We start from the raw sequence: 24,146 nt of genomic DNA, 5'->3' as shown, positions 1-24,146 counted from the left end.
AACTGCGTAATCAATATTTAGGGAGCATTTGTTTGTGTAGGACAGGGGTAGACACACTTCCTCTCAGACCACGGCTTTTCACGTCTGTTGCCGTTACATGAACAACAGCAAAGTACTGCAGGATTTGTCGGTTGCTTTTATTTTGAAAGAGGGAACCGTTCTGATGGCCACCGTGAAGCTTTATAGTGCAAAGGGGCTTCCCTAACCTGGCACCTGCAGTAGTAGAAGGTAGACTACCTGTGTAGTGTGTGGTGCAGGAGCTGAACCATGGTGCTCTTTGACTTGCAGTGATGGTGTCTGGGACCCTGAGAAGTGGCACGCCTCCCTCTACCCAGCTTCAGGGCGGAGCTCACCGGTGGAAAGCCTGAAGAAAGAGCTGGACACAGACCGGCCTTCCCTGGTGCGCAGGATAGTAGGTAAGCAGTCTCCAAGAGGTGGGAGCCGCGATTTCAGAGGCAGTGCCCTTCGCTTCTGGCTTCATTCATAGCTGTGAGAGTTTTAGGCGTTGGGAGAAAGTACCATTATCAGAAAACTGACTGAACAGTTCATTTATGATTACCTGGCAAGTAAAATCATAGCCCTCCTGTGTGGCCATGGTGCGTAGATTTGCTTTTGTCTTCTCTGAACAGTAACTTTAAAAGAGCAGAAGTTCTAGATTTTGATCAAACTCAGTTTATCATTTATTAAAGTAGATCGTGCTCTTGGTGTCAAAGCCTAAGAAAATTGTGCAAAGCCACTGTCATAGATTTCCTTCATATATTCTTCTAGAAGCTTTGTAGTTTTAAGGGTCACATTTATATCTGTGATCCACTTTGAGTTAATTTTTATATGTGATAGCAATGTGAAGATAAGGCTTTCTTGGCATATGGATAGTCAGCTGTTCAATACCATTTGTTGAAGAGAGACTTTAACTTTTAAAGTAGTTAGTTTCAAATACTGACACCTACTATAGTTTATTAATTACGAAACATTTGCTAATAATTATACAGATAAGAATTTAGTTAAGGGACTTCCCTGGCAGTCCAGTGGTTAACACTCTGCGTTTCCCCTGCAGGGGGTGCATGTTTGATCCCTGGTCCGGGAAATCCCATGGACAGAGAAGCCTGGCAGGCTGTGGTCCAGGGGCTCACAAAGAGTTGGACACCACTGAGCAACTGAACACACACACCAGGACTAAGATCCTGCATCCCATGCTGTACAACCCCAAAAAAGAAAGAATTTAGTTAAAAGGACTGTGGAGATTAATCATGGAAAGTTACTGATTATGAAGTACATTTCTCCCTCCAGAGATGAAGCAAAAGGCGCACGCTTTGTTAAAAATATGTGAACTCTCTGGCTGTTTCAGTGGTGACTCTTTCCCAGGACCCCAGTGGCCACCAGTCACAGACACACCCCTACCCCAGGGAGGAGAACTACCCTTGCTGGTTCACCTGACTCTCTCTTTCTGGCATCTTTGCAGATCCACGAGAGCGTGTGAAGGAAGATGACTTAGATGTTGTTCTCAGCCCACAGAGACGCAGCTTTGGAGGGGGCTGCCACGTGACGGCGGCCGTCAGCTCCCGGCGCTCAGGAAGCCCGCTGGAGAAAGACGGCGACGGGCTCCGCCTGCTTGGCGGACGCAGGATCGGCAGCGGGAGGATCATCTCTGCTCGGACCTTTGAGAAGGATCACCGTCTTAGCGAGAAGGACCTGCGAGACTTGAGAGAGAGAGACCGCGAGAGGGACTACAAGGACAAGCGTTTCAGGGTTTGTCTCCTCGACCCTCTGGCACCTCGCGTGTGCACCTCATTTATACCAGTGTGCTGTGTGACGCTGGGTGGACACGGCCCATCCTAGTCTAGAGGGAGGAGCCGTGATGCTGGGTGAACACAGCCCATCCTAGTACAGAGGGAGGAGCCGAGAGCTGGGGTGGGGAGCAGCGTCAGGCCACCACAGAGCATCTTCATCGCGCTACCGAGCATCGCTTAACTCATCAAGACTTGGACTGAGGTAGAAATGCCTTGACTAGAATCTTACTTTTTATTTTGCATTGTGTACTTTTCCAGAGGGAGTTTGTGGATAGTAAGCGTGTCTTTGGTGAGCGTAGAAGAAACGATTCCTACACAGAAGAAGAACCAGAATGGTTCTCAGCTGGACCCACGAGTCAGTCCGAAACCATTGAGCTGACTGGCTTTGATGATAAGATACTGGAAGAAGACCATAAGGGGAGAAAAAGAACGCGGCGACGAACAGCCTCTGTGAAGGAAGGTCAGCAAGACCTCTGGGAGGGAAAGCTCACTGTTCTAAAATGAGACATGTTTATAGTTGGCTTAACTACACTTAGAGATAGGCAGCAGTGTTAGAAGTGGCATGTTTTGAACAGTGAAGCTGCTTCCTGTGCGTGAGTTCACTGTGTAGGCCGTACATCTCCTCAACTTGTGTCCTGCCTGCAGGGCTAAACAGAGCAGTCTCCCCACCCAGTAAGAGCACTGTGTACACGAAAGGGCCCCCCAGAGGTAAGAGTATGTGATAGAAATAATAGGGGTCTCGTTTATTGAGCCTACGTATACTGGACATGCGATAAGCATTTTGTCTATATAATCCTACTTCTAACAACCCTGTGCGGTAGAGGCTGTTGTACCCATCTTAGAGCAAGTGGAGACATAGGTGGCTCCATAGGTGGACGTTGAGGAAGTGAGTAGTGAAGTTGAGCAAGATGCTCGTGCTTCTGAGCCAGCCTCCCTCATTGTGGTGGTAGGCCTTCCTAGTCAGCTGTCACTTGGCTTCTCCCAAACTCACTTTTTCAGGTACCTCCCTGGCTAAACTAAAGAAGCCAGAGCTGAAGTATGAGGCATGCCTGCTGCAGGGTGGAGCTCATAGTCATGTTCAGGGCAGTGATCAGGCTGGTGGTCTTGGGAGGAAGCAGTGAAGAGGCAAGTGGGCAGCTTGAGAGACTTTGAAGTTAAACTGCCTTTGAGAGATGCTTTTGTCTTGTCTCAGTTAGGTGAAGGCAACGCCACCAAGTGTGATCTGTTCACCTAATTGTAAAGATCAGGCTTCTGGTGAGAAAAAGCCAATCTTTTTCTGAACTAAGATGAAATATGAATTTCAGCCATTGCTGTATCAACAAAGAAGGAACCAAAAGTAGCGAAATATATCAGTAGTGTCACCTCCTCAGCTCACAGATGCAAAAAGAGACAGGCCTGGAAAGAGGTGACAGCGGGGCCCCGGCCCTGTGGGTTGAACGGCAGAGCCTCAAGCAGCATCCAGGGCTCCTGGCTCTGTCACCGGCAGTGGTTAATTGCCCTACCAACCGTCTTTAGGATGAACGTGTCCTGTAGTTGCCTCTTGGCTGCAGGAATGAAAAGACAGGGAGGGCCGATGAGTGCCTTTGAGCCCATTTACAAGTGTATTTTAGCTTTCCATTGAACTCCATGTGTTGAGAAATTCCTTGCAGGCACATCACAGTGCTAGTATAGCCATCAACAAAACAGATGTGTTCTTTGCCTGCGTGGTTTTAACACAGTGTGTGTTGAGCACCTAGCATAGAGGGCCCAGTGCTAGGTATTGTATATATGGTGATGAATGAAAGTTTGAATATATATTGCACTTACAAACAGAAAAAAAATTATCTGGAAGGAGGAAATGGTTAAAGCTCTCCATTGATAGAAAATTTTAATTTGTGTTCTCTCTAATGAAAAATCTGTATTCATTCTGTACTTCCCTGGCTGCCCAGTGGTTAAGACTCCTCCACACTTCCACTGCAGGGGGCATGGGTTCGATCCCTGGTCAGGGAACTAAGATAATCCCACATGCTGCACTGCAAGGCCAAAAAAAGAAAAGCATATGTTCATTCTGAAATATGATAAAACCTAACTTTAATTATCTTTCCTGGGTCCCTGGCTTTGGAGACCATCATAATAAATGGCCAGTTGTGTTCGTCTGCTAGAGCATATTCCTACCCACTCTCAGTTGTTAGACCCAGTTTGCTCTCAAGCTGGCATAAAATTACACACAGGGCACTTCTGCCGCTTGCAAAAGCCATTCATCTGTTAAGAGATGCTCTCATCTCCACACAGGAGAACAGGAGAATCACTAAAGCTTTTCTGTGAGCATTTGAACTAATTTCAGACTCTGCTGGCTCTCATTGTGAAGTAGGCAGACAGGTTCCGGTAGGTTCGATGAGTTAGAAGCTGCTCTAGTGGAAAAGAACACAGACTTGGCACTGATTAGGCTGTTGTTTGCCTTTTCTAGGGTTTGGTTTCTTTGTCTATAAAATGAGGAAACTACCTCCACCGAAGTAGTAGTTTTAGTTAAATGTCAGTCGGCCTCTGCTGTCTGGCAGTATGTGTGTGCTGACCCACTGCCTTGTCTGAGGCACAAAAACGCCACCTCGCTGGGGCCTTAGGCCCTCAGGAGGCCCAGGCCCTGAGGGGGCGGGCACCTCTGCCGCCTGGGCACAGCACGGAGCACCACGTGGTGGAGCACTGCTGCCGCCCTGGCTGCCACCCCCGCCTGACAGTCATGACCTGGGTCATGACTCACCTGGGTGAGTGGGTCCCCCCACCTTTCAGTCGCTGTAGCCCCTGCCTTGCTGTCTAGCTTTCTGAAGTGTTGTTGGAACCAAAGCAGACGCTAGCACGTAGCCTCTCTTGGTCTAGAATATCCTGGCTGAGTGATAACAAGACTGCAGGCCTGTGGGGGCCTTTCGAGAGGGGATGGGCACTCTTTTGTTTCCCCCTAAGAGGACTTCGTGTCTGCTATGATCTTGAAACCATAAGCAGCTCTTCCACAGGTGCTTTTATAGGGAAGGGCTTTGGGAGCTCTGTCCTTCAGATTAAAAGGTTGAGTTTCCTGTATCTCTCAGTGCACTTATTTTAAAAGAAAAAAAAAGGGTTTGTTTTTATCTGAAGGATTTTGTTTTATGCCCCGTCCTCTGGCTAAAACTAAGATGTTAGCTTCCCTTATCTTCCCATCCTCACATCTGGACGTAACTGTGTTTTACACGTACCAGGCACTGCACAGTAAGGCAAAGCCGACGAGTCTCATCAGACTTTAATATAGTGTAGTATGTACTCTGAGGGATAGCACACATATTACAGAGAAGGCGGTAATTAATTTTCTGGTAGGGTAAAACTGGGTAGGCAGGACATACTTCCCAGTGAAGGTTTGAACTTTGCCTTGAAGGATGAACTACAGTCAGTAGGCAAGTGAAAATTGCCCTTGGACTAGGTTTCACGTAACTACTCTGACTTAAAGTGTTAATGCAGGCGCATGGGTGAAAGCAGAGCCACGTCAATTTGGTTCCATTCGTATAAGATATGCTTAAAGATTGTCCTTTTAAAAAAGAAATTAGAAGAAGATCCACTGCATTATGGACAATTTGAAGACGGGGCAGAGGAGGGACCATAGCCCTTGCTGAGTCAAGTTGGTGTTGTGGCTTGGTACTCAGGCTTTCTCCTGCCCTGGCCCCCGTAGGAGCCATACGTGGCAAGTGCTGCACCGGTACAGGAAGTCTGCTTTTAAAGTCACCCGCGGCTCTTCTGCATTCGTGATTGTGCCGAGGCCACCGAATACCTCTGGAGCAGTGTGCTTGATCAGACTGTCTTTGTCCGGTTTTGCTTTCAGGCATAGTCGAGTGCAATGGAGGAGTGGCTGAAGAGGATGAGGTGGAGGTCATCCTCGAACAGGAGCCTGCTGCTGATCAGGAAGTGCCAAGGGAGGCCGTCTTGCCTGAGCAGTCCCCGGGAGAATTTGACTTTAATGAATTCTTTAACCTTGATAAGGTGCCATGCTTGGCTTCGGTGAGTGTAGCAGCATGCTTATAATTAATCACAATTGGATCAGCCAATTGGGATTAAATTTGACCTGAATCTTTAAGATTCTATTTAAAAGTTTTGTTTTGCTAGATGATTGGGAGGTTTTTTTGACTTTTATTCTTAAATATTATTTGAATTTTTGTTGGCTTTGTTTTGAGAGGCTAAGTAGAAATGATTGAGTGAGGATCCTGTACCAGTTAACTCTTTCTCCAGGCTGTTAGCATTGGACTAAGAATTCTTCAGATGTTTAAGAACATTGCTTCTATTTTTAAATAGTCAAGTGTTTGTTGTAAAAAGTTACTGTGGAGGTAGATTTTTATAACTGGTGGTCAGTACCACACTGATCTGCATTCCTCGGGTATGGCTGGTTAGGTGGTACCTGTGTGATGTGATGGTTCTGAAAACCTTTTGTGGAAAGGAACGTGGGACACCATCACTGTTGCTGTTAAACTGCTGAGGTCTAATCTTTCTCGACTTCTAAAATAGAAACGATAAGATATCCCACATCTGCTCTTCGTCCCTGCCCTTGCCCCGTCCCCTTTGACCACTTAGGGATTAGCAATGCTTCATCAAATTTTCAGAGAAAATACAAAACTGTGACCTATGTCCTCAGAACTCTGTAGTTGTTGAAACAGTGCATAGGACTGATGAGATAGAATTTTTAAGGCCATTTGACCAAGAGCAACTGTGTATCTTAGACATCATTTATAGGACATGAAATACAGCTAGTAAGTTTGGCCAGTCCTTTAGAATTATTGGTTCACAGACTTTAACTTACTTGACTCCTCAACTACAACTGCTTCCTGGTCGATTATTACATGAGTGGACAAAACTGGGCATGACCAAGCAGGCTGCGCTGTCCTGTCTCCTTTGTCATCTGCCTGCTGCCCAAAGCCTAAAAGATGCCCACCCAGAACAGGTGAGCAGACATTGCATAGCACTCACAGGTGTAGGGCCACAGGTGAGTGCTAGGGCTGCTGCTGCTGCTAAGTCGCTCAGTCGTGTCCGACTCTGTGCGACCCCACAGACGGCAGCCCACCAGGCTCCCCCGTCCCTGGGATTCTCCAGGCAAGAACACTGGAGTGGGTTGCCATTTCCTTCTCCAATGCATGAAAGTGAAAAGTGAAAGTGAAGTTGCTGAGTCTTGTCCTACTCTTTGCGATGCCATGGAATAATGGGCCTATGGAATGCAGCCCACCAGGCTCCTCCGTCCATGGGATTTTCCAGGCAAGAGTGTGCTAGGGCAGTAGAGCTTAAATTCTCTATGGTGAGGACCAGATATTGTTTCCAGTCCACTGAGGACCAATACTTTAGTATAAAGTAAAAATATCACAGCAATGCCAGATTGCTACAAAAGTTTCTAAGCACTTACTGCAACTCTCTGAACTTACCTTATTGTGGACCAGCCTGGCCCAAGACCACACTTGTCCACGGTGCTGGTCAGGAGCAGGTGGAGGGTGGCTGCAAACCAACTGGCAGCTGCCTGGCTTTGCTGCTTAAGTTCTAGCACAGTTTTAACTGTTAGTCTCCTAGTCAGATATCTCGCTTACAGTGAGCTGACTAGTAGTCCTTTGGCTCACTGAGCAGAAGGGTTGCATCCAGATGTGAGTTTAATTTACCTGATATAAAACCGAGTGGTCTTTTCAAATTCTTAGGGGACAGTAATTTTTTTATTTTTACACCAATTGTGTTTAGTGACTTTTTTTTTTGCATTCTCTTAGAAGACAATGGAAATCTTATTGTAAAAAGTTTTCACAGCTAAAGGTCAAAATTTAGAGGCCTGTACTTGGCTCCCACTGTGAGCACCCGTGAAACTTACCTGTGTGTCTTGACAGAGAGAGAATTCAAAGCTGAACGTGTAATGATAGGTAACATGCATGCTGTGCTGTTTTAGGCTCTACATTCAACAGGTCATTTAATCCCCAGAAAAACCTTGTAAGTTAGATTACAACTGTTCCCATTTCATAGATGAGGAAGCAGGCACAGAGAGATTTAAATCACTTTTCTGAAGTCACATAGCTAATAAGTAGTGGAAACTGAATTCTAGTTTTTGTACTTTGAGTTAAGAGTTCTTTACTCCAAATTCCCCACAACTGTACTGCCTATAAAATATAAATGGGAGGAATGGGAACTGAGCACCGTCTTATCCTTTAGCCTCACCCTCAACCAAAACTTGGTTAATTCTGAATAGGAACCTAGGCTAGGAATTCTCTCCAGGTTTTTCATGGAGGTACTTACTCACTAAGGTATGTATTCTACAATAGGTTCACTTAAAAGCAAAGCTGGGATCAGTAAAAAGAGATGCTCTGTTTGTGCTTTATAAACAACTAGACTCATAATTCTCAGAAAATGACCAATCAGTTGGGGAAGATAAGGGCAATATAATGTTTGAATATCAACAGACAAATTATATAAAATGTTTGAGATAGTACCTGGCACTTAGGCCCCATAAATATTGGGTAGAAATTGGCATAAAGAGAATTGCACCTATATTTGTAAGTTATATTTACTAGCATTACAATACATTAGAAGCTGACAGCCACAAAAATCTGTACAAAATGAAAATTTGGATCACATGTGCAAATAATTTCAGTCAAATAAATAATGAAAAATAATTTGATTTTAGATCTGCACCTCTTAACCACAGAGCCTGACACACTACAAGTACATAGAACTGTCAAATGAAGGAAAATGAAATCAAAACAGAAATCCTAAATCACTTAGTGATGAACAGGAATGAGACAAAGAAAAACCTTGGTGGTATAGTCAAAAGTATGCTAAGAAGAAAACAGGTAGCCTTAAATGCATTCATTAGAAATCCAAAGAAAAATCAAACCAGAATGAAGCAAATACAAAAATATAGACGTTTCAATGAAAGTGGAAAGTAAGAAAAGCATTGATCAGTAAAAGCTAGTAATTGTCAAAGAGCAAAAATATTTCACAGTATCTGTATCAGCATAATATGAATCCTAGGATATGAACGGTCTAAACAACCTCTGACAGACCAAACTAGCAGTCGTATGGGTGGCCTTAAAAATGCTATTAAAAATGTCTAGAAGGAGCATTTGAAACATACCAGACTGCAGTTCACAGCCTCCTCAAAGACTTGATTAGAGGAGGATGTGGGATGTAGCAGCATTCAGCTGAGCATTGTAGCATCCCAGCTGGCCCTGTGGCAAAAATGACTGACCAGATTGACTCTTAGGATTCTCTTTGGCTTCAAAATGTTCTAGTTCTTGAAATTGGCATTTCCAGTAAACATGAGTAAAAGCGACTTTGTTTCTGCGTATGTTTTAGCTGTAATAAAACTAAGCTTCTCTAACAAAGTTGGTCACTGATCAAAGTATGGAAATGAGTTTCTCAACACTTACTGTCAAATCCTTAGAAAATATCCAGATACCTTATATTCACTTTCTTTACTTTTTCACGTTCTTCCTGTGTATCTTCTGGCTTTTCTCCTATACAGTACGATCAGAGGAAATAAAAACAAAGTACAGTGCTGAGCTATTTTTGCTATTTTGTAAAATTTCAAACTCTTTCTAAAATTAAAATATTTTAAATAGCTGTAGCTTTTATTTTTAAAAATAACCATTTTTCACCAAGGCGGTTGTGTTTTGGGTACAGTTCCCAATTTTTCACAGTGAAACATCACTTTATAATGTTTATCTTAAAATTTAATGATTGCAAATTAGTACACTTGAAAGTCGGCATTATTCAAGGTGTGAGAGTTTACAAGTAGAATGTGATTGAATCTGCTGAACAATACCTGCGAAGACAGAAGTATGAGTTCTAGATTTCAGATAAAACAAAGTCCCTAACTCCGTCATATATGTACAAGTCTTGGGGAAAAACCTGTTTGCTGTTTATGCCTTATCGTCAAGAATGGGCCTCATTTTTGGATTGATATTTGCTTTATCTTGTCTTTTCTAAATATTGATCAGAGCACTGCATAAAGATCAATTTGGGTATTTAATTAGATTTATAATAGGATATAACTGAAAATTTCTTTCCAAAAAATGCTTAAATCTAGTTTTCAAGAAGGACTGGTAATAGAAATTACTGTTAAGAAACACTGTTGAAAAATTATTTCTGATCATAATGCATCATTTAATCACTCTTATTAAACCAAAAACTATGGAGGTCAGATTTAAAAGAAAACAAACACCTGAAACTTTCCATGAAGTTCAAACAGATATTAGAGATCATTTAAAAGTCTGTCTTTCACATTTTGACACTTCTTAAACTTTGACTTGGAAATATGAGCTCTGCTTTTTTAGCTTTTGGGTTCTGAAATTAGCAGCATTGGATTTCACGGTGTTTATTACAACCTTGAGGGTGTTGAAGTTTGAAGCAAGGGTTTTCTTTCATCAGCTCTCCACACCTGATGCTTAGTTAAAGGCCACTCAAGGTTGGCAGCGGAATGCTTTACTTTGGTGCTGATTTTGATTTTGAAACTGTGCGCTCTTAGAACATTCATGGATTTTCTAATGAGGCAAATGATAGGAAATTAGAACACTTTCTGTGGCAAAGAGGTTTTGCTTTATATGCTTAGAGAATACATGGTTATGCCCAAGTTTGGGTTACTCAGAAACGATCCAGGAGGGGAAGAGAAGTTAAAGATGTTCAAAATCCTAAGTTCTGAGGGTGTTTGCCTTCAGGTCAGCAGCATCAAAGGAAGTTTCAAAGTAAGTGACCCTTCCTTAAATTTTGAACCTTCTTGTCCTTTTCACCTGGAAACTGTTATCTTAGCTTCTTTCATTTCTCCCTTTAGATGATAGAAGATGTTTTGGGAGAAGGTTCAGTCTCCGCCAGTCGGTTCAGTAGGTGGTTCTCTAACCCGAGCCGATCAGGAAGCCGATCCAGCAGCCTTGGGTCAACACCTCATGAAGAACTGGAGAGACTTGCAGGTACAGTTGCTTCAGATTCTGTCCTGGACATAGACTTGAGCTTTCCTTAATATGGTTCATTTCATCCTTATTAGTCAGGGGTCCATTAGCATTCATGGGTTTCTGGATACTGAAAAATATCCTTCAATTTGTGTCATTTTAATATTGTTGAAGATGTGTTTCTGTGCTTTTTTGAAGACCAGTTAATTATACATATATTACCTTGCCATGTTAGGTCTGGAACAAGCCATACTCTCTCCTGGACAGAACTCGGGGAACTATTTTGCTCCTATACCATTAGAAGACCATGCCGAAACTAAAGTGGATATTCTAGAAATGCTACAGAAAGCCAAAGTGGATTTAAAGCCTCTCCTTTCCAGCCTTTCTGCAAATAAAGAAAAGCTTAAAGAGAGCTGTAAGTGTCTGTTAGAGTCTGTTTTAGGTATTTAAAACATTTGGATGCTCAGTCTTAATTAAGGCAGAATCAGTTCTAACAGACTGCTATTTCATCAGAAGTCAAATAGATGGTGGGTTTTGTTTAATGTTCTTCAAAAACACTTATCAAACAGTACCACCTCTTTTGAGAATCTACCAGATCAGCAGGTCATTGAACTCTGTGGCAAGAACTCTTCTTCTAAGTCCTGCTCACCTGGAGCCTGAGTAGAGCCCTCCAGTGAATATTCAGTCCTCCTGAGCATAACTTGGCAGCTGCTCACACCTCTGCCCTGGGTTGCCGTGTTCTTGCTTAGGTTATAAGCCCTGAACATGCAGCCCTGATGCTAGAATAACCATCGTGCAGGTAGCACTCTCGTTCTTGTTGGGCTGTCTGGGATTCCTGTCCCTCATCACGAGTCTCCAGAAGACTCTTTATAATAGACGTCCTCCTGCAGGATCTCGGTGCCTTCAGTTTGTCTGTATTTGTTACCAGTCTTTCCTGACAACTTCAGTTCAACTGTGAAATAAATCATTTTCACCTTATCCACCACAGAGTACAAAGAGAGTTCCTACCACATATTCCTTTGCTTGGCTGAACCTAGACTTTCTCAACCTTTCAGCACATTCAGGGGTTGTGCTTTCCGTGGAAGAGGTGGAAGCAGGGCTCAAGGGCTTGAAGGTTGACCAGCAAGTGAAGGATTCGACTCCCTTTATGGCAGAACATTTAGAGGAGACCCTGAGTACTGTGGCCAGCAATCGACAGCTCAAAAAAGACGGAGATATGACTGCGTTCAACAAGCTAGTGAGCACCATGAAGGCAAGTGGGACTTTGCCTTCTCAGCCTAAAGTCAGTGTAAGTATTTGGCACAGACCGCAGCCTTTTCTCCTTTTCTCTCTTTCTATTCCACGTCCCATCCAATAAATGGATTTTTTAAAAGGTACTCTGAGTAAGTTGGAAATTCTTTAGTAGTCACTTGATCCTCGATGCTTTTGTGTCTTCTCCAATTAGCACTGTTCTGTTGTTACTTGAGAAAGCAGGTTTATCTGTATGTATTGTGCATGACAGTAGAGAGACTGATGGATTCAGATATGACTTGCTTATCTTAACTCAGTGCTTAAAAAAAATGGTGTAAAAATACCTTTAGGGATGAACTCTAGAGAGAGTTTTCTGTTTCTTCAGCTGTTTGCTGTTGTTTAGTCGCTAAGTCGTGTCTGACTCTTCTGCAACCTCGTGAACTATAGTCTGCCAGGCTCCTTTGTCCATGGGATCTCCCAGCGAGAATACTGCAGTGGGTTGCCATTCCTTCTCCAGGGGATCTTCCCTCCCCAGGGATGGAACCTGCATCTCCTGCATTGGAGGATTCTTTACCATTGAGCCACCAGGGAAGCCCTTATTCAGCTACTTAAGTTAAAATAATGTTACCATATTTTTATAGTAAAATCTTTTCACTTCTCCTAATTGCTCCCAGATACCTGGGATTATTTGCTTTCTTGATTAGGTAGTTGACAGATATACATGGCATTTGTAAAGTATCTAAGATGGATTTTTCAAGACAGTTGCATTCTGTTTATTTATTAATAGAAAAAGCTGTGACTCCAAACTTATAAAACACCTTTAGGCATGAAGTTGGGTTACAAGGTGATTGTATGTCAGTAAATTACAGGTGTGTAGCCCACACTAGTCTTCCGCATAACACATTTAGAGGGTGCCTCTTAGCCACTGTCTGTGTGTTACTATTGCTAACCCTTGATGATTACAGAGTGAAAGGGAAACAGTAAATCAAATAATATTAATTAAAAAAAAACAAAAAACATAGACTTATTCTAGTTGCTAAGTTATCGCAAATTTACCAAATTGAGTTTTGCCTGTTTTTCTTGACACCTTCTTGTCTGGGAACTACTGGTTAACCATGGGGGAAGCATGTGTTTCATTGTGCCTGGTACCAGGGGAGAATCAGCTGGTACCTGGTACCAGCTGATTTTTGATATTTTGAATCTGACTAGCTGTTAGTGATAAATCCTAACAGAGATACCATTGTTCCTGGCCTACCTACCTGACTCTCTACCTCCAGAAGGGGACATTGCAGATAGGTAGAGTTATTCCTGTGTATCTGACCACACCATGCCAGTTACAGGGGAATGTTCCTTGTAAGCCGCTTTAAATAATTTCCATGCAAGGAACTATTAGATGTAAATGCTCTCAAATGAGGACCAGATCACTTGGCTGTAAACAGTCCTGCTCTGCTTTCTTGTTACCTTCTGTCTTGGTGATTAGGTGCTGACCACAGCAGGGTGGGTCAAATCTTGTAAATAGCTTCTTTTAGTCTTAGTAAAGAAATGGGAGCGGGGGTGGGGGTGGGTTCAACTGTTTACCCAATGATGCTTTTGAACATTTTGTTTTAGATATGATTCTAGGGTTTGATATTAACACAGTTGCCCCTAAGCTGTGAAGATAACTTGCTTGATGTTGGGGGTTCAGTGCTCTGAAGTATATCTGGCTTCAGCTGAGGGAATGAGCCTCAGACAGATGCATAAAGGAGTGGATGATAGGCAAAGGGGAACACAAACTCAATCTAGAAAAACAACAACAAGGAAATAATCTGTGAAGTGCACCAGGCATCATCCCAAAATACTGCTTAGTTTGCACGTTGCTGTTTGTCAGGGACTGCTTCCAAGCCGTTAGTTACTACAGCTGTGTGTGTTGCATATACTATTTCTGATCTGCCTCCTGCCATTTTGGTTCAGTCATATTGTTTATCCCCAAAAGAGGACATATCGGTTCAGTCTAAACTCTATTCCAAATTAAGTTGTAGACTCTATCCTCCAGATATAGCAAGCCATCTAGTATAAAGTTGTGCGTTTGTTTTTGTTAGTTGGAATTAAATGACTCTTGAGGAGATCTTATTAAAATCACTTACAGTCCTTTCCAATTCCAAAACCAACAATGAAACACTTGCATATTTGGGGCTGTTTGTCATGCCTGAGGACACTGCTGTGGACCTTCACAGGTCCAGCTGGTAGAAGGGAAACTTGACAGAGAAACACTTCAAGCAGAGCTAAACGGACACACAAGGGTTTTCTGAAGCACCAGAGGTAATATAAGTTGGATGCAAAGTATAACTGCTACTGCATTAAAAGAATTGAAAGTGGAAGATTTTAATTTCGCCCTGAATAGGAGACCCACTTTGGAATAGCTGCTTAAAAATAATAAAATTTAAATTTACTAAAATATGAAACTGAAATATGATGATTTTGGCTGAACTCACATTTTTTTGATACCATCTATGATCTGTAAATCTTGTTAAAGATAATAGCTAGCAAAGGTTGCCGTGAACATTAAAATCTGTAAATTATCAAAATTTCCTACTTGTGGCTTCTTACTAAAGTGTTCCCCCATTTCGCCATTTTCTTTTTCCCTTCTTTTGGATGCAATGTTAGAAATAGTGAAATGGACTTAGGGTTACCAGAGAGGAAAAGACCTTGTCTGAGGGTCTCTGAGTGGACTTTGCATGTATATGTGAAAATTCTTCCTGTTCCAAGATCTCTGGGACCTGTGTGACAAGTGGGGCAAGTTGATCTAAGTTTTCTGTGATTTGGATATCATTCTGCTGTTAAGTGCCAACTCCCTGGGGAGTTTTTAATGTTTCCTTGTGGTCCCCAATTAATCTATAAGTTAAGTATGTGAGAAGGTTAAAACCAGTTTTCCTTTGACTTTTTTAGCGAACCCTTGAAAGCCATTTGATGTCCCCTGCTGAGATTCCAGGCCAGCCTGTCCCTAAGAACATCTTGCAGGTACTTAACAATCTTATACCGAGGCCTTGGAGTCCTGAACAGTAGTCCTCCAAACTGGTTTTGTGTAGTGGGCCAGCTTTGGGCCGTAGAGAATGATCCATGTTGCCTGGCAATGAAGGATACGGTTTTGCTGCCTGACATAGTTCTCTGTAGCTATAAATGTGGGGTGGGTTGGTGGGTAAAAAAGATGATCGAGTAAAGCCTTGGTTTCCCGTTTGCAGGTTTGCAATTTCTGTGGAAATTTAAAGTATCTAACCTATATCTATAGCACTAACTTAAAGGAAATCTTGGTAGCTGAACGTTCAGAGAAATTCATTGCATGTACATGTACCAAGTCCTTCAGTGAAGCAGGAGGGAGAGTCATCATTGGCTTCCAAATTCATAATCCACAGCCTCTGACTAGGAGGAAGAAAGAACTAGGTTTGTTCACAAGGATTTGACTTTTCTGCCTTTAGGAACTTCTGGGCCCACCTGTTCAGAGACCTGCTTCTTCCAATCTCCTGAGTGGCCTTATGGGGAGCCTGGAGCCTACGACATCATTACTGGGCCAGAGAGCACCCTCTCCTCCATTGTCACAGGTGTTTCAGACGAGAGCAGCCTCAGCAGACTATCTTCGTCCCAGAATACCATCACCAATTGGTAAATGCTCTTGTGCATAGGTGTCCATCTGTCATTTCCCTTCTCCTTCCCCTAGGGTATACCCATCTCCTAAAACTGGCAAAGTCTTTTTCATTGGTACCCTTGAAGAGTTTAAAAAGAAACGTGCTGATTTGTTACGCTTTTTTCAGGGGGTGGTAAGGACACAAGTGGAAGATAATTATCCAGCTGCCCTTCTGGATAAATAGGTTTATGTTACAGTTTTGTATTTTTTTCTCTGGAGAACTAAATTGGATCCAGCTCTTTAGTCATCTTCCTTATTTGGAAAATTCAACTGAAAAAAATTAATTTGGCTCCTTAGGTTTTTCCTTCATGGAGAAGTCAGACTAGTGGCTCTCTGCCAACCTGATGAAGCTATACACAACCAACTGTGAGGTATTACGGCTGATTCAGAACATGAATGGGAGAAGCACTTCCAGAAAGCTGTGTTAGCAAAAGTGTTGTGCAGAATCTGTGTTCCTGTACCCTCGACCACTCTATGCTGCTGGCTGTTCTGACCCCTGCCAATTATATTGTGAGAGAAAGTTTTTGTAATCTTTCCACAGTTAGGGAGATCTAATGGAAACAGTGTGAATCTCAGAACACTGGTGTCTGCTTTGGTACCAGCTGGTGTGGTTACAGAGAGCCAGATCACTGGCTAGAAAAGCTCTTCTCTCCCAGATAGAGGTCTCGGCTCTGAAGAGACAGCTTAGTGGGGGATGGATACCCCAGCAGCTTGAATCATTAAGTGCTCAGATAGAGGTCCGTGAGGTCCCCACTGTAGGGGCACAGAAGAAGAGCGACATCATCAGCCCAGGAAGTCAGTCCTTCATGAAAGAGATGATGCTCAGCAAGGCGCATCATGTAGTAGAGATAATGCCTCTGAGGGACAGGTGCTCTCTTGACACGCCCTGAATCTGTAACCTTCCCAACAGGTTTCACGTCAGGACCACAGCAGCTTCTCGGAGATCCATTCCAAGGCATGCGCAAGCCCATGAGCCCAGTCACGGCCCAGGTCTGGCTGAGTTTTTCTCAAACTTGTTTGCTTTCCACCCTTGTTGTTGCTTGTGGGATACAGAATTAAGTGGCTGTAATGCTTGAAAGTGGTTTTGAACTGTAACTCAGGCTCAGTGAAGGCTAGAAAACTGGTGAAGTTATTGCATCATATAAAGTCATAAATCACTAACATCCAGTTCAGTGGATGGCAGCACAGTTTAGGCAGGTTTGCAGTATCTTAGTTTCTCTTAGCTGCTGCTTAAAACATACCTCTTCTGAAAGATCAAAGAGAGACCTTTGTAGAAGGTGCACTGGCTGTCATTCTGCTAACTCCCACTCTGCCACATCTGTCCAGCAGATGAGCCAGCTAGAATTGCAACAGGCAGCTTTGGAGGGGCTGGCCGTGCCACATGACCTCGCAGTGCAGGCAGCAAACTTCTACCAGCCTGGTTTTGGCAAACCGCAGGTGGACAGAACCAGAGATGGATTCAGAAACAGGTAAATTTCTAATCCTACCCTTGAGATTTGCAAATGAGTTATCCACAGTATCATTTCTGTTGTACACACTGATACACTGTACAACACATGGTGACAAGTCTTACCTACCGAGTGTTCAGTAGAGGAAATTGTGTAATTGAATTCTGTTGCAGGGGCATAGGCTTTTCATCCTATATAATTTTATTTATACTCTTCATTTAAAGGATTCACTTTTACAGATGTAGCTGGCATAGCTACTTATTTGCAGTTATACTTATGAAATGATGGAACGTAAAACTCCACCTTGCTTCCTCACCCTCAGGCTCCTTGTTGAGTATCAAACTGTCCCTTGAGTCAGGTTTGTTGATCAAATAGTTCCTGACTTCACTCTCCTCCCATCCTCCCCAGCAGTTTCAACAGGAAGTGAAATGAAATGAACCATAAGTTGGGGAAGAAAGAGTAGCAATATTGTCCTTTTTTTAATTGTAAAATAAAACAGGCAGAAAACTGCATGAAGCAAATGTATAGCTTGTTGTAAGGCAGACTCCCTTGTCAGCTCCCCAGAAGCCATCCCTGTGCCTTGTCCCAATACCCCTTTCTCCAGAAGTGACCATTGTCCAGTCTCTAAAAGAAAAGTAGTCACCACCTTCATATTCTTAGTTTTATCACCAAAGTGGGCATCCTTAAACACAGTACTCCCACCGTATATAGTATTTGGTACTTGAAACTTACTTGTTTTGATGTGATTATTAAAAATGCTGCCTCAGTGTCTTACTTTATCTGGTCATATGTTGGCACTTTCAGAAAGCACTGGAACTAGTAAGCACCCTGTCCTCTTGCATAAATGTGCCCACCCTGAGAGAGCCCTCCAGGCTGTACAGAGAGCTCACAGCTGCTCTGCTGAGCCCCTTCACTGGACTTCTCTCTACAGCATAGCAGTTTGTTGACCTTCAAAGCACTTTAGATATCCACAACTTAATTTGCTCTTGGCAACAACTCTGTGAAGTAGATGGGGTAAAGAACGGCATTTGACAGATACAGACACAGGTTTTTCAAATGTGACTTAGTTGAAAGCAGCAGGTAGATCCAAGACAGTGTCAATTTTTGGATCAGATGGTAGGCCCTCCCTGCCTGTACACTCTGTGTACAGTCGTGGCCCCCAACAGACACGGTTTCTCCTTGTCTTGCCTGTTTTTTAGCTCTTAGTCACTCAGAATACTCTCTCCCCTCGCTGTCTTACTTGGTCTCAGTGTGGCAGCACTGGGGCTTCCCTGATACAGACTGGAAGGCAGCCAGGAGTTTAGGGTTCCCTTCTGCTTATGAGTCAGTGAACTTCAGAATCATTGACTGTCCTGAGGCTTTGGCCTTTGCAGTACAAGGTCTGACATCACTGAAATGCAGTGAAGCTTTGATTAGCCAGTGAGCTCATGTAACTCATTCTTCTCTCAGCCTGTGTGGTCATCAACTCTTTCCTGCTCTCTTCCAAGAGAGAATAAGTAGAAAGTCTGGGGAGAGAAGGAAGTCTGCTCTTTTAAACTTTATTTGGGAGGCCCGGGGCCAGCCCTGTGTACAGACCCAGAGTGGCAGGGAATGCTCCGGGTGACTGGGTCCTGAAAGTAGCTCAGTCCTGGTGCCCTGTCTGACTTGACCTGGTGTCTCTCAGAGCCTCAGTTCTGTGCCAGGGACTGTAGTACTTGGTGTTGCTCCCTGCCCTACAGAATGCAGGCCCTCTCCAGCCTGCCTCACTGGCATAGTCAGCAACAAACTACACATCTGCCCTGGATAACCCTGCACTCCCAAGACCTTCCCATGTCCCTGTACTTGTCCCCTCTGCCCCTCGCTTTCCCATTGTACTCTGCTGGTACCCTTGACATGCCACGTTTGCCCTAGATTAGTATCTCCCTCATTAGATGACAGCTCTTACAAGACCCAGGACTATGTGTCATTAAGCTTTTGTCTCTCCTCAGAACTTGGCATATAGTTTTGCACATGTTAGACACTTATTAAATGCTTGGGAAATTGAAGAAAGGAAATGGGATGTTTCCTGGGCTGGCCTTGAGTTTTATGCAGTTTAAACTTGGAGTTTGAGCAGCTAGGGACTCACACGGATAACTGGTTTTTGTTTACAGGCAACAGCGAGTGACCAAGTCACCAGCACCCGTGCACCGAGGGAATTCCTCTTCCCCTGCCCCAGCCGCCTCCATCACAAGCATGGTCAGTGACCTCTGCCCTTATGAATGACTCCTAGGCTTCTCCCTGCTTGGCTGCTCCTGTGTCACTAGGTACCCCAAATTCTCCTAGAGCGCCTTCCACAGGAGTCAGTGATGTAATAGACGTTTACACCTGCCTGTTAATTAGGGCCTCTTAGGATTCTAAGTTCTAGTGAAGCCCCCATGTTGGGGAAAGTGTGTTCCAGCAGACAGAAGAGTCAGGGCCAGGGCATACAGGGTGGTGTGGTATGTTCCGATGAATGATCACTGGAGTGGGGAGCAGAAGAGGGATGAACGTGAAGGATGGGAGGTGAGGAAGATGGGTGATGGGAGCTAGAGCATGGGGAGTCCAGTAAACCATGGTGTGAGTCCACAAATTTAGATTCAGGTCTCAGAGTTAAGGCTGGGACAGAGTGGCTTGCTCATTTGCAGTGACAAGTCAAGCTTTACAACTGACTCAAGAACCAGCATCATTTATTTTTTTAGGTTTCACTCACCCCACAGACCTTTATCACCTATTCAGGGCTGATAAGATGAGGGTAAAAGACTATTATTCTGTACTTCAGTACCCCAAGTGGTCTTTGCACCAAGCACCTTGACGGCAGGATCTAGGAGCTTTTCTGTGCTTAACTCATGCCCTGTCTCCTGTCATCAAGGATACAGGGTTGTTTAATGAGAAAAGTTGCATGCACAGTAAAAACGTCAGTGTAAAAACGGGCAGTAAAGAGGTGGGAACAAATGACCCCAAATGGTGAGTGCTGGTGCGGAGGAGACCGTCAGGAAGCTACTTGGGTTTTCTGGTAGCCAAGTAAGGGTAGGAAACATTAAGAGGACAGAGAAGTCTAGGTTCTGTGGTTGCATCTGAAATGTCCTTTCCCAGCTTAGGGGAGGGGGCCTGGTTGCAGGGTTTTCTCCGGGCCATGTTTTTCCCCCTTCCCAGCCTAACTCTGGCCTGGGGAATGGCTGGAGCAGAGGCTGCAGAGGCAGGTAGAACTTTCTGTGCTTTAACTAGCTGTGTGCTAGCTGCATCTGTTTTGACTAAAGTGAACTGTGAGCAAGGGACGGCACATTGGGGACGCTGCCTGTTCGGCTCATCTTGATGCTCTTCTTTCAGCAGCTAGAGGCCAGAACGTTGGAGCTGGCCTCTGCCACATGCTGTGAAAGGGGACTCTTCAGCTTCAGTAGTTTGGCCACTTGATTAGGGAGAGGCAATTAAAGAATGTGTGAATACTGTTTTCCTCTACAGCTTTCTCCTTCCTTCACTCCTACCTCAGTGATTCGTAAGATGTATGAGAGCAAAGAGAAAAGCAAGGAGGAGCCAACCTCTGGAAAAGCAGCTCTTGGTGACGGTAAAGAGGACACCCAGAAGCCCAGTGAAGGTACCTCAGAGCCGTTGAGTGTGTGGTAGAGCACCAGCAATGTGTGCGCCAGCGTGCAAAGCCTTGGGCAAGGCCCCTGCTGCTCTGGACCTCAGTTCTGGGTCTAACAGGAGGAGTGGACCAGCTCATAGTCACTTAGCCACTTGAAATTCTGACCAGTCTAATAGTGCCTTGAGTGCTGGCATTAGGAAGAACAAGCATTCAGGATCCTTATTTAGGCTTGAATTATGAGTACATTTATTTGGCAAATTAATAAAAGTTCAACCAGTTTTATTTCTGAAAGGTTCTCTCCAGTCTGGAGACTAATTACCCAGTAAGATCTGTGCAGTGAGTGACGCATATAGGAGGTGTGTGAGGCTTTCAGAAATATGTGGAAAATGTAAGAGGTTTTTAGGGGTTGCACAGCTCAGATTAAGGACATAGTGAAACAGATTCTAATAAGTGAGGTTTGCATAGGTCTAGGTATTGATCTAAGAGCTTTCTGCCTCTGAGAAAGCTTCTGGGGAAAGGAAGGAAATCCTGTTGGTCCTATTAAAAGGCAGTTCAGAGTCCTTCACCAGACAATAATTGCTCTGTAGGCTTTCTGTTGTGATGAATTTGCATAATTTTACTCACTTTTACTCTTAGGCTGAAAAGCAAGTTAATCCCAAGCACCCGACTAGGACAGGAGCAGCTCCCACACAGAGTCAGAGCACAGCCCTAACTATGGACAGAGCCAAGTGCCCGACCAAGTCAGGCCACCAGACCCGATGTGCCAGCCTTGCTTGCCCATAGCTGTTCTTGGATTGGGAAGAACAAAGATGGATACTTTTTATTTTTTTAAAGTTATCTCATTTACAACTTCAGAGTCTTTGGATTTTGAGTGTGTAGCAAAAATAAACTCTTCCAGCAAGGTGTTGGAAGACTGGAAAACCTGGGATCTACTCCAGGGTCTGTCCCTAACTACCCATGACCTTGACTAGGCCAGTTCATAAGACAAAAAACAGTGGGCCCCACTGTGCAGTCCTCTAAATATGTTGAGGGGATCAAATAAGGATTGTGAGCTTTCTAACAAATGAGTTACTGGTTCATCAGGAAGACAAAAAGTGTGAGCTTTCTAACAAATGAGTTACTGGTTCATCAGGAAGACAAAAAAGTTTGTGAATACCAAAATATTCTGTCTGGATCCTTACAGAGAACCTCCTGTCATCCAGCTCTGTGCCCACTGCTGATCGGGACTCTTCTCCCACCACAAATCCCAAATTGTCAACCCTGCAGCGGTTTTCCTGTTCCACCCCACTGTCCCAGACCAACCGTTACACCAAAGAACAAGATTATCGACCTAAAGCAACGGGGAGGAAGACACCCACCCTGGCATCCCCCGTTCCAGGAACACCTTTTCTCCGCCCTGTCCACCAAGTCCCCCTGGTCCCCCACGTCCCCATCGTTCGGCCCGCTCACCAGCTTCACCCGGGGTTGGTCCAAAGGATGCTGGCCCAGGGAGTACATCCACAGCATCTTCCAAGTTTGCTCCAAGCTGGTGAGTTTCTAACTCTAGCATGAGTTGCTAGAACTGATGAAGTGCTGTACCATTGGAGGGTCTTATCCCTAGAAAGATAGTCCATTGGGTCCAATCTGATCTAGTCCTTAGCCCACTGAAAGATTAGGAACCTAGCTTGAGCAGTCTTCATTCTTAAGGAACTTTCAGATCAGCAAAACTGTATAGTCAAGCTTGAAAATTTTCAGGTACATTATTTCTGATGTTTCTTCTTTCTGCCCAATAGGTGTGCTTCCCCCTGGGATGGACCTGACCCATTTACAGGGACTGTCTGGCCCAATCCTGAGTCAACCCTTTTACCCTTTACCTGCCACTAGTCACCCTCTCCTAAACCCTCGTCCTGGGACACCTCTGCATCTGGCAATGATGCAGCAGCAGCTACAGCGCTCAGGTAGGTTCAGGAGAGGACCAGATGAGCTAAGGATTAGGAGTTTCTGAACCAATTTCCAGTGAAGGGGATAAAATGACACTATTTACTAATACATCCTAGCAAGATTGGATTGGGAATTCCTGTGAAGACAGTTGGAAAGCCAGGTATACCCTGGCTTTTTTTGGGGTGGGGTGGGGTATGTTTGCCTCTTTGGAGAAGAGAGGCTGAGAATCCTTCTGACAGATTTAGCATAGGCAGTGCAGAGAGTAGATACTCTCCCTGGCTTGGGTCGTTGCTTCTGCTTGTCATGGGGAGTAGGGGGTGTGTCACCTAAGATGGACTGTCAGTACAAATGGCTTCTGAATAGTTCAGCTTTCCAAGGTACTGTTCTGGCATTTTGGAAAGGAGTTTCCAAAAGAAGCCTAGAATCAATCACCTTGTTAAGAACTGTTCACAGTTTCGTGCACAGTGAAGCACGGCCTAGTGGAGAACTACTTCCCCTCCTTGTGCTCTGAATGAGAACCTTCCTTCGTATCTCCACAGTTCTTCATCCTCCAGGCTCTGGTTCCCAGGCAGCTGCTGTCAGCGTTCAGACGACTCCTCAGAATGTGCCCAGCCGGTCAGGCCTGCCGCATGTGCACTCCCAGCTCGAGCACCGCCCCAGCCAGAGGAGCAGCTCCCCTGTGGGCCTCGCCAAATGGTTTGGCTCAGATGTGCTACAGCAGCCCCTGCCCTCCATGCCCACCAAAGTCATCAGTGTAGATGAACTGGAGTACCGACAGTGAGCAGGGCAGGCGGGGCTCCCGTGCTCACCAAAGCCTGGACCTGCGGCGGCACCTGCTCAGGACTCTGCTTCCTCGTCTCACGTCGGTTTGCGGCTTTTACTTTGTAGCACTCTTGTGTGAAGCTGTCTAGGGCACCCAGGCTTCTGGTGTGGTCACTCTTGTGTGAAGCTGTCTGGGGCACCCAGGCATCTGGTGTGGTCATTCTTGTGTGAAGCTGTCTAGGGGCACCGACTTCTGGTGTGGTCTGCGTTATGATGGAAGGAACTTAACCAGTCAGTGGAGTCTACATGGTTTGAATACAGGATGCAGTATTGTCAGTCCTAGAAAGTCTTTTTTTGTAAGATATGTGAATGAAGTGTTGGTGTCTTCACCAAGAGGTGGCACCTTAAGGGTTCTGAGGAAATAAATGTATAGACCCTTATGTACAGACCTGTGTATAAACAACTTTTGTACATACATATAGGATAGCTTTTTTGAAATTATACAGCTGTACATAAAAGTAGCTGGTGTTAGGTAAGCCTGTGTCAACATTTTGGATTTTTTTTCACTTGTACAGTTGGGGCTTTTTCTTTTGGTTGATTAAAGTTGCATATGCTAAGTGTGTGAATGAAGTGAATGCCACTGCTGTGTTTTCTTCTTCCTGAATCCCTGCCTCTTCAGTAGGTTCTTGAGGGAAATTACCTTGAGTTTTTCTGTAGGACTCATGGACCTGAACTCTGACTGGAGGAGGAAGCCATGGCCCTCTTTCTTGAGCCTAATGACTCCAATGGGTGAGTTTAGACTGAGCTGACCCTATAGGTAGTCTTATGGCTAATATCAGATGATAATGTGTGATTTCTAAAATT

The 24,146-nt window shown here is 44.3% G+C and overlaps 1 protein-coding gene across 5 annotated transcripts in view; it reads left to right on the top strand.

Moving 5' to 3' along the window:
• EIF4ENIF1 (eukaryotic translation initiation factor 4E nuclear import factor 1) overlaps positions 1-23,898 on the top strand; it is a 39,434-nt gene extending 15,536 nt beyond the window's left edge. For 2 of the 5 annotated variants that reach the window (XM_010828807.1, XM_010828806.1), the window contains exons 4-19: positions 289-416; positions 1,460-1,746; positions 2,046-2,247; positions 5,608-5,783; positions 10,570-10,705; positions 10,920-11,099; positions 11,740-11,972; positions 14,840-14,911; positions 15,367-15,550; positions 16,483-16,562; positions 16,899-17,041; positions 19,150-19,234; positions 20,477-20,609; positions 21,784-22,128; positions 22,373-22,537; positions 23,060-23,898. In XM_010828807.1, coding sequence (XP_010827109.1) covers positions 289-416; positions 1,460-1,746; positions 2,046-2,247; positions 5,608-5,783; positions 10,570-10,705; positions 10,920-11,099; positions 11,740-11,972; positions 14,840-14,911; positions 15,367-15,550; positions 16,483-16,562; positions 16,899-17,041; positions 19,150-19,234; positions 20,477-20,609; positions 21,784-22,128; positions 22,373-22,537; positions 23,060-23,301 — 2,791 coding nt within the window. In that variant the 3' untranslated portion in view covers positions 23,302-23,898. The remainder of the gene's footprint in view (positions 1-288; positions 417-1,459; positions 1,747-2,045; positions 2,248-5,607; positions 5,784-10,569; positions 10,706-10,919; positions 11,100-11,739; positions 11,973-14,839; positions 14,912-15,366; positions 15,551-16,482; positions 16,563-16,898; positions 17,042-19,149; positions 19,235-20,476; positions 20,610-21,783; positions 22,129-22,372; positions 22,538-23,059) is intronic. The other 3 variants (XM_010828808.1, XM_010828811.1, XM_010828810.1) reach the window with 3 other exon arrangements.
• The last annotated feature ends 248 nt before the right edge of the window (positions 23,899-24,146 follow it).

The sequence above is a fragment of the Bison bison genome, unplaced genomic scaffold (genome assembly GCF_000754665.1).
Source record: "Bison bison bison isolate TAMUID 2011002044 unplaced genomic scaffold, Bison_UMD1.0 scf7180017864495, whole genome shotgun sequence".
Lineage (NCBI taxonomy): Eukaryota > Metazoa > Chordata > Mammalia > Artiodactyla > Bovidae > Bison > Bison bison.
This window is presented reverse-complemented; position numbering and strand designations above follow the sequence as displayed.